This window comes from Canis aureus, unplaced genomic scaffold, assembly GCF_053574225.1.
Source record: "Canis aureus isolate CA01 unplaced genomic scaffold, VMU_Caureus_v.1.0 ptg000132l_RagTag, whole genome shotgun sequence".
NCBI lineage: Eukaryota > Metazoa > Chordata > Mammalia > Carnivora > Canidae > Canis > Canis aureus.
In genome coordinates this window covers 657269-670813 of record NW_027554443.1, presented here as the reverse complement: position 1 = coordinate 670813, position 13545 = coordinate 657269, and the positions used below count along the sequence as shown (strand labels likewise).

Here is a 13545-nt window from a genome sequence, read left to right as displayed (position 1 = left end):
CGTGTATGGCTTTTTTGTCTATTTTCTGACTAGCTTGGAACTTTCCATGTGGTCTCAGCTGCTGACTAAGGTATCATTCTCTTCAGGGAGCTTTCCTGAACTTTGAGTCTGGGTTAAGCTGCTCTTAGTATAATACCTGGTTCTTCTATATTAGAGCACTTACTATTTTCTGCAGTAGTGGCTTATTTGCCTTTGACCTAGAACATAAGTTCCAGGAGGACAGGGGCTCCTTCTGTCTTGTTTATTGCTCTAGGCCCAATTTCTGTGAAGGTTTCTCTGCCAGTTTCTAGAAACCCCATTGAATTAATTTGCAAACTCATAGCTACATAAGGAAGCTTTCACTGAGGACATAAACCAAACTGAACTTCTAGTTATTGGTGAAGGAAGGACCCCAGTCAGGTCCTCCCCAGGTGTAAGTGGAAAGTATCTTTTCCACATCATGTTGCCTCTCCTGATTGCTGTGGGAAGTGTGTGAGCAGTATTACTGGCCTTGTTCCCAGTACCACACTTAAATACAATTTCTGCTAGGACATATGTTCACATTCTGATGTATTAATAAAATTATTTTGAAAATATTTGCCATTTTCCCTAAAATTCTATAAGAAAGCCTTTTATATAAGACAAAAGAAATGACTATACTTTGAATTGTATTCTACATTGCCACCTTCTCACTTCTATGCACTAGGATGCAACCACATTGAAAGATTAAAGTGTTAATTTACTAACCTTCAGTCAAATACACTACATAATTTAATCCAAATTTCCCCTTTGAAGCACTTAGTAGTAGTAGTAGTAGTAGTTGTTGTAGTACTACTTCTAAGGAAAACCTTAGAGAAGTGAATTAGTATGTGGAAAGTGAGATGATAAATGGCACAGTGTGTCTGAATCCATGTCTGCTTGACTCCAAAGCCACTCAACAATACTGCTGTTATGTAAACCCCTACCACACACGTGGTCTGGATGAAATAAATTCATAATCCTAACCACATACTTGGTCCAGATGTACATGTAAACTCAAAAGCAAAAACAATGGCTCTCAGAATTTCAGGGAACTTCAAAAGTGTAGCCCCAAAACTTCAAGTGACATTATGTGTATCAATAAGCTAATTTACTTGTCAATTATGAAGTTATAGAACAATTCTTTTTCTCTAGAAAGACTAGAGGATTATCAGGAAGATGATGGTGGCATAGTTTTTTAATCTTCCTAAAGAAACAGAGAAATTAGTGGCAGCAAAACAAAAATACAGAAACTCTAGATGACAAGGTATCTTCAAAGATCCCCAAGAATACACAGATTGGGACAAACTACCAAAACTACATGCTGTAAGAAACCAGAAATCTACAGAGAGAAGGCAGAAGGACTTGTGAAGGCCCTAGAACCAGGGAGTCCAGGCTGCCACCAGGTCTCACTGGAAAGCTCTGGAAAGCTCAGGAGCAGCCCCAATGGACTTTCTGGGCTCTGATTAATAGATAAGACCAACATGTCTCCAGGTCTGACAGTGCTGTAGCATTCTGTGGTCTGAGTTCTGTGAATCCATAATACCAACAATTGAAAGTAGTGGTTAAAGTCCTGTACTAAGGAAGAACTACTGGGAGTTGCATCCAAACAGGAAGACAGGGATAATGGGATGAAGGAATGATACAGTCCAGGTAAAAAGGGGTGAGGGGAAGCAAAGGAGCCTGAGTCTCCTCTCCATCACTTGGAAAATAAGAGGAGTGAGATCTTGAGAAGCATGAAATTAGAAAAACAACTCTGGTCCACACTTCCCTCCTAAAACACCATGAAAACTCATTTCACTTAAAACTGAGCAAAACAAAAAGATTACAGTCAATTCCATATGGAGTTAATATAAGAAAAAGAATGAGCTGAAAGAAAATCACAGAAGCAATGAAAAAATACCAATTAGAATTATCAAAGCTCATGAATTAGGTGATTAGTAAAAAACCAATCTTAAAGGCAGGTGTAACCTATCTGCAAAGGATTAGAAATGAAAGAAAAAGTCATTTTGAAAATGAAGAGTAAACTAGAAGGAATGCAAAAACAAAAACAAAAAAAACTAGAAGGAATGCAAAAATGAATATACATAATAGGTAATATCTTTAAATAAACAGAATATGTGAAGAGTCTAAAATGATGGGGGGAAAGCTAACAAAAACTTCAGGAGACTAGGCAGAGAAAATAACACACACATAGTAAGTCCTGAAGAAGGAAACAAAACATAATAATAGAGAAAATTTTTAAAACTATGATTTAAGAAACCTGAAATAAATAGAATCTGAGAGTATATTGGAAAGTCACCATATACACCTGGGAAAATTGGCCCAAAATGTGCTAACATAGAGAAATATTCTAGTACAACTGCTGGACTTTAATAAAAAAGAAAAAAAAATTATTTGGTCATCTAAGCAAAAAGACCAGGTCACTTCTAAGGGAAAGAATAAGATATTATCTTTAGCCTTTTCAGTAGTGGTGTTTTTATGCTGAGGGAAAGAGAATAACATATGCAGACTATCTCAAGAGAAAATGTGAATCAATGTTTTAATATCCAGCCAAAATGACCTTCAAGTATAAAACCGTTATAAATGTGGAAGACTCCAGGGAATGTGAACACAGGCCCTTCTGAGGAATCGACTTGAGACTGACAGATCTCCAAAAAGACTAGAAAGACATTGACAAAAGGATGGAAGGTTTCTTAAAATGCTCTAAGGCTTCATTTCCTTCAGGATGAGGTTTAAGTCATTAGCATGATTCAAGTGTTTTCCCAGTCTGGCTCAACCTTACCTTCTGGTCTTTTTTTTTTTTTTTTTTTTTTTTTTTATTATTTTTTTATTTTATTACCTTCTGGTCTTACTTCTAAGTGTATACTTTTGTATAAACTATTTTGCAGCCTCTAGGCTTACTGGTGTTCCCTAAAGTGCCATGTTCTTTTACATTTGTGCCTATGTCACTTTCTTTACCTGGATGCCCTTCTAAGCTCCCAGAAAATCCTACTCAGCCCTGAAAAGTGACTCCTTTTAATAGCAGCTTAAATAATATTTCCCCCATAAAATCCACCCCCTCCCCTTCTTAGTATGGTACTCCTACCCTCCACATTTCTGAAGCTGCTTTCCTCTCAAATCCATTCCTTCATTCTCCCATATTTGCCACAACTTGATTTTGTTTGAGTGTCTAACTCTCACACAGAAGCACTTGGAGAAAGTGCTTCTATGCCTCAGAGGTAATTCTTGACTGGCCTAAGCCTATCATGGAAGTCTCATTCCCTTGACCATTATTTGTTTAGGGCTGGGCTAGATATGGCCCAGTTATGATCAGTGAGTTCTGAGATAATGTCACCCAGGAATCCTCTGGAAGTTTTCCTGTTTATAATAATCATCACAGGTCATATTGAGAATGACAGAGAGCCTGGAATCAACCAGGCCTAAAATCCACTTTGGCCATTTAAAACCAATGGCATTTGTAGCAACAGTTTTCATTCTATTGTAATGATTTTCTTTTTTTTTTTTTTTAATTTTTATTTATTTATGATAGTCACAGAGAGAGAGAGAGAGAGAGGCAGAGACACAGGCAGAGGGAGAAGCAGGCTCCATGCACCGGGAGCCCGACGTGGGATTCGATTCCGGGTCTCCAGGATCGTGCCCTGGGCCAAAGGCAGGCGCCAAACCGCTGCGCCACCCAGGGATCCCTTGTAATGATTTTCTAATGGGTCCTTTCCCCGTTATTTGTGAGCTCTTTAAGAACAGAGCTGTCTGGTCTTGTTCTTTGTTTCTCATTTGGAATGTGGTCTAGTGTCTGTCACAGAGTAGACTTTCTTTTAAGAAAATTATTTATTTATTCATGAAAGACAGAGAGAGAGAGAGAGAGAGAGAGGCAGAGGGAGAAGCAGGCTCCCTGGGGGAATCTGATGTGGAACTTGATCCCAGGACCCCAGGGCATGACCTGAGCCAAAGGCCTGAGCCACTCAGGTGCCCCTCACACAGGAGACTTCCAATAAATGTTTGACGAATTGTGAAAAAAATAAAAATAATGAGGGAACTATGACTTTAGGATACTTAGCCACAGTCACAAATACTAAAAAGCAAAGACCATTAATTATGTATTGATAGTATAACTATGTAAAAGTAATCTAAGTGGGTAAGACCAATTCAACCTCACAGTCTTCCTGGTTGTCTTGCTGCTTTATCAGTAGAGACAGTGAGTCACAGCGCTGGGGCCATACTGGAAGAAATAACAAAAGTGATCACATCTGCTTCTGCTCCAAGAACTTCCTAAGGTGCATGGTATGAGATAGAGGGAGCCAAAATCTCAATGAGATCATGGGCATGGCTCACCAAGGTCTTATAATGTTTACAATCTGTGGGACAGTGAAATGTTAGACTCAAGCCTACAGGTCCTGCCAAAGTTTGTTTATTTGCTTGGAAGGTGAGATTTCTCTCTCTCTCTCTCTCTCTCTTTTTCCCTTTTAGGTTTAAAGATTCTAAACATACGACATCTTGACTCACATAGTTTCTATGGAAAGGGAGACAGTATATTTGAGAATGGAAAAAGTAATTATTCTGCCAAAACTGTCTTTCACTAATGCTAAACAACTGGGCAAATTTAACACATTTTCCACCTTCTCACATATCTTAAAAACTAGGCCTTGCCAACTCGCCACTGGTGTGATATTGGTTGTGCACAATTCACATTTTCATCTGTCATGCAAAAACCCCCAATTAGAATAATAATAGTAATAACAATGAAAACAGTCTAGCTTTTTGCAGTTTACAAAGGATTTCCACAAAGCTATCTCCTTTGATCCTCACAGCTCTGCCTTTGGGAGGCATGATACACCTCCCCCCCTTTTATAAGATGGGAAGGGTCAAGGTTCATGAATAGTTAGTGACAAAACTAAAAATCCACTTTATGTTTCCTGATTTCTCATTTCTGCTATACGCTGTGTGCTTAGACCAGAAAATGCCAACAATTATATCTACCAGATTAGACCTAGTTATAAACAGTGAGAAGAGTCTTCACAATTTAGAGGATTAAAAATTCCAAAGAGATGAAGCTACTTTGCCAATGACAGTCCATAAGACAAACAAAACAGTAATTGAAAGAGAGAATATGAAACACCTTTATAATGCTATTAAAGCTTGAATGTGTAATCAAGCAGGAAAAAGTGTCAAGTTCAAATTAACCGAAGTTAAGTCAAATACACAAAATAGGACGAAAAATGTAAAGTAACAAAATACTTTTGGTTAAAATTCAACTAATAGGAAAATATTAAGGTGTTATTTACAGATTAATGAATAAAACAGAAAATTGGATGTTTGGGCATAGAGCAATTATACTAATGGGTATGAAATTCCTTCTCTTGCCTCCAGCGAAAAGAACTGGCAGTTTTCTGATGAGGTGAGATATACATAATGCAACTTTAAAGCACATACAAGGCAAGCATAACATGACTTAAGAACAAAAATTTTTAACCAGAAGGGCTATAAAAATACTGTTTTATGCCATACAGAAACCATACAATGCATAATACAGTATTTGAAAAAGATTTAAAAATAGCACATTGCATATAAAAAATTCCAAAAATGCTACTTTCACATTAGAACAGCATGTCAGAGAAACCAAAACTGAACAGGCAAATCTTGTCCTAAAAGTATATTCATTACATCAAATGCTTTAAAAATTTTAAATACAACATATATACACAAGGAGAACAGGCTGTTTGTGTCGCTCTGTCACACAGTAAGATCCTTGTTCTGTTTCTAGGAGTTAACAAGTCCAACAGCTAAAAAAAATTTACTGATTTAGAACTACCTTCAACTTTCAAATGCAGTTCTTCAAAAATCAAGGTGAGGATATCAGTTATCACCTTTTCTTTTCATTCTAAACTGAAGTAAAAGTAAATTAATTTCAGGTAAAATAATTGATTCACTCCTCAGAGTGTAGATTTGCATGGCTGAAAATGCATTGTACTTTGAGGGTAGCTCTATCAAATTAAATCACACACACAAAAAAAGAACAAATTTAATGGTTTTGATTTTCTCTACTTCCCAAGCCTAATTTATGATAATTTTCTTAAATATCACAGTTTTCTGTGATATCTTCCTATGTCCTGTGTTGATTCTGTTTTAGATACATTATTATATTAATAAGGAGGTCTAAATTGTGAGAAACCATTGTGTATCCTATTCAGAGGCTTAGAGAGTTAATTAAATGACATTCTTAAATGATGACTTTGAAAAAAGCATATAATTAGTACAAAAAGCTGAACAAATGTAAGTCAAATTATCATAAAATAGCTATTATATAAATATATGTGTGCATATATATGCATTTAATTTTTAATATTAGATATATATTTTTTTAAATAATGGCTTTAATTGTCATTTTGAATATATGGTAAGGGAAAGTGTACTTTAATTAAATATACATCATACCAGTGATGCTGGCAAGGCTGAGTTAATCCTAATATTGATAACTATAAAAAATATTTTGTACATGATAAGACAATGAGAGAAAAAAAGCAATCCCTTTGAAACAAAACTAAATATATATATATATATTCACAGTGGTTTGTATAAACAGTATGCACTTCATGACAAAAACATGTACAGATTGAGCACCCTAGGGCTCTCTATATCCTAAAGAAAATGAGCATTTACATTATTCATGGATTGAACTGAATTTTAAAAAGATCAATTGTACACTTACCCCTTAGGATAAAATGTTCTGGGTTGTACAACTTTAACACCATCATTAAAGTTGTTTGCAAAAGGAATACAGAATTAAAAAAACAAAACTTGGGATCCCTGGGTGGCACAGCGGTTTGGCGCCTGCCTTTGGCCCAGGGCGCGATCCTGGAGACCCGGGATCGAATCCCACGTCGGGCTCTCGGTGCATGGAGCCTGCTTCTCCCTCTGCCTGTGTCTCTGCCTCTCTCTCTCTCCTCTCTGTGTATTCTCATGAATAAATAAATAAAATCTTAAAAAAAAAAAAAAAAAAAAAAAAAAAACAAAACTTTTTTTCTTGGGAGTGGAGAGTCTTTCATTTGCTGTTATAACCAGCAAATACCATTCATTAACTCAAAAAATGGAAGAGGGGGCCCCCTAAACACTATTTGAGCAAGCTGACCAATATACATTACAGTTTTAAAAATGAAAGTTATATGCTCTATGTTACAAGTCCCAACTAGGCAGTGTCAGAATGACATCTATTTCTTTTTTTTTTTTTTTTTTTTTATGACATCTATTTCTTTGCTTGCTTTGTGATCATACCCCTTGGAGGTGTTATAGGTCACGTGGCATTTGGCTTCTTTTTCTCTGCAGGCTTTAAAATATGAAAAGAACTCATTAGAGTCTCGACCACACTCATCATGGCACCTGCATTGTCAAAGTCTCCAAAATAATTGGGTTCAGGAAACAGAGTGACCAACTGCGTCTTTGCAAGAAATTCATATCCATCTTCAACCACCTGATGGGCTCTACATAGAAGATCCAAATCATGCTTATGGAGAAATTTTGCAACCACTTCTACACCAAATGTGAAGGACACTCCTCTGTCATTTTCATCTCAGCCTAAGACATCTTTAAGGGGGTCAGACCAGAAAAGATTACAAAGAAGACCCTGATCTGGTACATCAGTTGGTCACGTAATTTGCCGAATCTGCTCCATAGATCAAAGATCTGGTGATAAACCTCTGTGACAGCAGAGTATCTTCTCATCCACGATGGCTGGTATCGGTAAACAGTTAAAGCAGTATTCATCATAAAATCCATAAATTCTATTGATGCTGGCACACTCATGTTTTCCTCTGAGAAGAAAGAATTCTCAAGATATTTGATTTTGTAAGCCAGTGAGGGGCAGGTAGTCTCCGATGACTGCTTCCCCTGTCCCCAAGGCACCGTTGCTTTCTGGTGGGAAAGTTGAAGCAAATCATAGTCTTGCCCGTGGATATCACCACTATTGTGAGTGGCGCTTCAAGGCCTAGTAGGATAGGCTGACCGAGAAGGATCTCTCAGGACTTTACGCACAGTCCTCGGATTTCATTCTCCTGTAGCTGGACATTCTTACCAGGCTTGGACCCTCTCACTTCCTGCAGCCATTGGATGATGCTGTTGACGTTGAGTTTATCCCCCCTAACTGCCCCGCTCTCTGCTTCCTCCTTCTCTCCTCACCGGAACCATGAGAAGCAATATTAGATATATTTACAACTTCTTCCCACTTGTACTCAATAACACACAGTTGTCAAGCAACTTCAGGTTAAAATCCAGTCAGATGCCTCTGAACAGTGAGTTGCAAGGACCACACTAAGAATGACACTTGAAACCATAATCTTGACAGGAAAAAAAAAAAAAGTTTAACTACATGAAATACTATTTAAAAAAACCAAGAGTCTCTCATTTATGGAGAGACCGTTTTCAAAAGGTTTACTTGTTTGGTCTATTACATCACATTTTTTCTGTAAATATGTGGTTAATATCTCAGTTTGATAGATAAGAGTCTATTTAACTCATAACCAACCTGAAAAATAACATACTAATGGCAACTAATCTACATTTTCATGAATGGTCTTCTAATATTTGAAGCCAGATATCTTGTCTACCTTATCTTCTGTGATGTGTACCTTTAATTTTCACATGAAATGACTTTCATGGGTCTCCTCTCTCTTTTTTATCAAAGTTTCTCTTAAAACACACCCAGCGTTTAACACAACATGGTCAGATGTGGTCTGACTAGAGGAGAGTGCATAGGAATTCCTATCTTCTATGAAATAGATATAGTATTTCTGCTAGTGTGGCCAATCACACCTACTATTTCAGCAGTTACATTGCCCTATTTGTTCACATTAAGCTTTGTCAGCCAAAATCCCTGTATCATTTCTAAGTGAATTATTATACAGCCAGTACTCCCACATCCTGCATTTATGGGATTTCCAGCTTCCTTTTATTGCATAAAATGGACTGAGCAATTTTCATATAAAAGAGAGAAGCTTTTAGATGTAAATTTCACTTTGTAAAAATGTATTTCTATGTAAAACTTAGAAAAACCAAGGGAACCATCTGGATATTTTGAGGTAAGTAATTTATCTAAGCATTCTTATGTTAAAAAAATTCCTTAGGAGAGGTAGAAAAAAATATTTTTTTGAGGCAGTAGTTCTCAAACTGTGTTTCACATTAGAATTCCAAGGGGGAATTTTTAACTTTCTCTAAGCTCAAGCTGGACCTCATACCAATTAAATCTAAGTGTATGGTGGTGGGAGTCAGCAACCATACATATCTCTAGATGACTCCAATATATACCAAAGTTTGAAAACTACTGGTTTAAGAGTGTAAGTCGTATAATGAGAACACATGGGGGGCACATCTAAGTTTCATCACTATTAGTTATAAAGCCTTGAGCAAGTTACATAACTTCACTTCAGTTTCATCATCTATGAAATGGAGCTAGTATTTACCTCCTGAAGGTTGTTAAAAGGATACATATAAAGCATATAACAAGGTGCCTGGCATATGATAATAGCTGTTACTAGTGTTATTTTTCTAATATTTTGAGAATGTATATGTTACCAATAGTTGGCACAACAAAATACCAACTTAAGGAATAAGCACATGAAATTTATTTTATTCCACATGTCATTCACCCTTATGAATATATTCAATATATATAACTCAAGTAGCAACATTTTTACTACATGTCAGTCCTGTTTTAAGAGCCAAATGGGAATGAGTTGTCAAAAAAATATGTCCTTGAGTATAATTAGATAATAAATTTGTTTATTTTATTAAAATCACTTTCATTCATGTATTCATTCATTTGGCAAATTAGGAGCCTCATAAATGTTAAGATACTATTTTATGTTGTGAAATTCAAAATAAATAATTTGGTTTCAGGCAGGGCAGCCCGGGTGGCTCAGCGGTTTTGCTTCAGCCCAGGGCATGATCTTGGAGACCCGGGATGGAGTCCCATGTCGGGCTCTTTGTATGGAGACTGCTTCTCCCTCTGCCTGTGTCTCTGCCTCTCTCTTTCTCTCTCTCTGTGTCTCTCATGAATTAATAAATAAAATCTAAAAAATAAAAATAAAAAAAAATAATTTGGTTTCATATTATAATCATCTGGAGTGATTTTTTTTGAAGATTTATTTATTTTAGAAAAAGAGAGAAAGAGAGCATACACATGTGGTGGAAGAAGTGGGGGGCAGAGAGAGAGAGAGAATCTCAAGCAGACTCCCTGCTGAGCATGGAGCCTGATCCCAGAACTCTGAGAATCATGACTTGAGCTGAAATCTAGAGTCAGACACTTAACTGAGTCACCCAGGTGCCCCCTGGAGTCATTTTTTTTTTTTTAGAAATATGAATGCCTAGGCCATAGTCTCAATACATAGAATGGGGATAGGGCTCTTGCATGAGAATATATTTTTTAAAGCTCTGAAGGCAATGTGCATCTAGAATAGAGAATGACTGATGTGCACAATTCAGACTGTGTTGCTATTACAAAGTCAGTACATGGATGATGATCTGAAATGCCCACATTTAGTTTAAGAATAGATGAGGGAGGGATCCCTTGGTGGCGCAGCGGTTTAGCGCCTGCCTTTGGCCCAGGGTGCGATCCTGGAGACCCGGGATCGAATCCCACGTCAGGCTCCTGGTGCATGGAGCCTGCTTCTCCCTCTGCCTGTGTCTCTGCCTCTCTCTCTCTCTCTGTGACTATCATAAATAAAATAATAATAATAATAATAATAATTAATAATAATAATAGTAAAAGAATAGATGAGGGAGGGTGCTTCTGGAATCTTCTATAAGAATGAGAACAGTAGCAAAAATTGGCAAAAGTAATTTCTTTAGAACTCTAGAATATAATGAAAAGTTCATAATTCAGCATGTTTATGCAAGAAAAATGGCTTGATCTCAGTAAGAACAATAAGTTTTGTGGCATTTAAAAACTTTCCCTATTCCCACCTCCCTCTCCCCAGCTTGATAGTAGCTAGAAACTATGTTATCTGAGAATACCTGTAGCCTAGCAACCATAGGAGGAGAAGAATGTGTTTGGAGCTCCGCCTAAAGCTCTATCCCAACAGAACACTTGTGATTTGACTTTTTTTTTTAATTTATTTTTTATTGGTGTTCAATTTACTAACATACAGAATAACCCCCAGTGCCCGTCACCCATTCACTCCCACCCCCCACCCTTCTCCCCTTCTACCACCCCTAGTTCGTTTCCCAGAGTTAGCAGTCTTTACGTTCTGTCTCCCTTTCTGATATTTCCCGCACATTTCTTTTCCCTTCCCTTATATTCCCTTTCACTATTATTTATATTCCCCAAATGAATGAGAACATATAATGTTTGTCCTTCTCTGATTGACTTACTTCACTCAGCATAATACCCTCCAGTTCCATCCACGTTGAAGCAAATGGTGGGTATTTGTCATTTCTAATAGCTGAAGAATATTCCATTGTATACATAGACCACATCTTCTTTATCCATTCATCTTTCGTTGGACACCGAGGCTCCTTCCACAGTTTGGCTATCGTGGCCATTGCTGCTAGAAACATCGGGGTGCAGGTGTCCCGGCGTTTCATTGCATTTGTATCTTTGGGGTAAATCCCCAACAGTGCAATTGCTGGGTCGTAGGGCAGGTATATTTTTAACTGTTTGAGGAACCTCCACACAGTTTTCCAGAGTGGCTGCACCAGTTCACATTCCCACCAACAGTGTAAGAGGGTTCCCTTTTCTCCGCATCCTCTCCAACATTTGTTGTTTCCTGCCTTGTTAATTTGCCCCATTCTCGCTGGTGTGAGGTGGTATCTCATTGTGGTTTTGATTTGTATTTCCCTGATGGCAAGTGATGCAGAGCATTTTCTCATACGCATGTTGGTCATGTCTATGTCTTCCTCTGTGAGATTTCTGTTCATGTCTTTTGCCCATTTCATGATTGGATTGTTTGTTTCTTTGGTGTTGAGTTTAATAAGTTCTTTATAGATCTTGGAAACTAGCCCTTTATCTGATATGTCGTTTGCAAATATCTTCTCCCATTCTGTAGGTTGTCTTTAATGGCAAGTTCTAAGAAAAGCTCCAAAGCTTTGTCTTTACCTCAGGGCTTATTCATTAAGGAAAGCCCTATTCTCAAGGCGTGTCATAAAAACTATCAGTGGCAATTATTTAACATAAAACCTGTTTGATATGGTAATATCAGTTCATCAGTTCGGACAAATGAGAGGCTGGCCCAAACATAATTAAAAAGGAAAATTTTAAAAATGGGATGTCCATAGAGGGCTTTGAAAAACTCCAACATTTTTGTGGGGATCTGAAATGCCACATATAAGTGAAGGGCATGTGTATGGTCAGAAAATACCTGAGATGGCCCTAAATGCTCATCTCTGGCTGACTTTGAGGCTCTACACAAGCAGAAATAAAGGGGAAAGTTGCAAACTGTTGGAGTGTTCAATGTGTGCCATAAAGTATACACAGAACACCTCATTAAGGATGAGAAACCTACTGGTGAAAAGAATTTAAGGAAATTTCTGTTAACTCATTTGCTGACCAGTAACTCATTTGCTCAGTAACTGAGCAGAAATCTCAGTGGCCATACTGACAAAGAATAGACATTATAGAATTAGTACAAGAAAGTAACTAACAAAGAAACAAAAGCAAAAACAGCAACACATAGCAAAAATACAACCCCTGAGAAGGAGGAAATCTGATTTCCAGAGTTTCTACATTGTATTATTTAAAATACTAAGTTCTTTCCAAAAAAAATTATGAGACATACAAAGAAAGGGGAATGTTTACCACAAAATATAACCAAAGAAAGAAATCAGTCAATAAAACTGGACCCTAAGGAAGCCCGTACCATCTTGGATTTAATAAAGGCTTTAAATCAGCTATTAAAAATAAGTTCCAGGAACTAAAGGAAACCATGCCTAAACAACTAAATTTGAGACCGTATCTCAGGAAGTAGAGAATATTAATAAAGGGATTGAAATTACATATAAAAAAGAATCATTAGAGGGCAGCCCAGGTGGCTCACCTGTTTAGCGCCGCCTTCAGCCCAGGGTGTGATCCTGGAGACCTGGGATCAAGTCCCACATCGGGCTCCCTGCATGGAGCCTGTTTCTCCCTCTGCCTCTCTCTCTCTCTCTCTCTGTCTGTCTCTCATGAATAAATAAATATACTCTTTAAAAAAAAGGAATCATTAGAAATTCTTCAGTTGAAAAGTACAGTAATTGAATTGGAATTCACTTCATGGGACCAATAGCAGATTTCAGCATGTAAAAGAGAGACTCAATGAACTTGATTTATTGAGACCCAATGAATCTGATAGGCCAATCAGACTATCCAGTCTTCAGAAACAAAAGAAAATGAAGAAAAATGAACACATCATCAGAGATCTATAAAACAGCATCAAGCATACCATTCTACATATATGGGAGTTTTGGAAGAAGAGGAGAGACACAAGGGGCCAAAAGAATTTTTTTTTAAATTTTTATTTATTTATGATAGTCACAGAGAGAGAGAGAGGCGCAGAGACACAGGCAGAGGGAGAAGCAGGCTCCATG

At 37.3% G+C, this 13545-nt stretch overlaps 1 protein-coding gene, 1 long non-coding RNA gene and 1 pseudogene across 18 annotated transcripts in view; 1 reads left to right on the top strand and 2 right to left on the bottom strand.

Annotated features, from left to right (window-relative positions):
• Window positions 1–13545, bottom strand: part of LOC144309644 (outer dynein arm-docking complex subunit 2-like) — a 266940-nt gene that overhangs the window by 104496 nt on the left and 148899 nt on the right. Inside the window, exon 23 of one of the 16 annotated variants that reach the window (XM_077890731.1) lies at window positions 4149–4216. The exons of the other annotated variants lie outside the window; for them this stretch is intronic. Coding sequence (XP_077746857.1) covers window positions 4181–4216 — 36 coding nt within the window. The 3' untranslated portion in view covers window positions 4149–4180. The remainder of the gene's footprint in view (window positions 1–4148; window positions 4217–13545) is intronic. 16 annotated transcript variants of the gene reach the window in all.
• LOC144309646 (uncharacterized) overlaps window positions 1–13545 on the top strand; it is a 186096-nt gene that overhangs the window by 123258 nt on the left and 49293 nt on the right. The window lies entirely within an intron of this gene.
• Window positions 6842–12281, bottom strand: LOC144309642 (serine/threonine-protein phosphatase PP1-gamma catalytic subunit pseudogene; annotated as a pseudogene).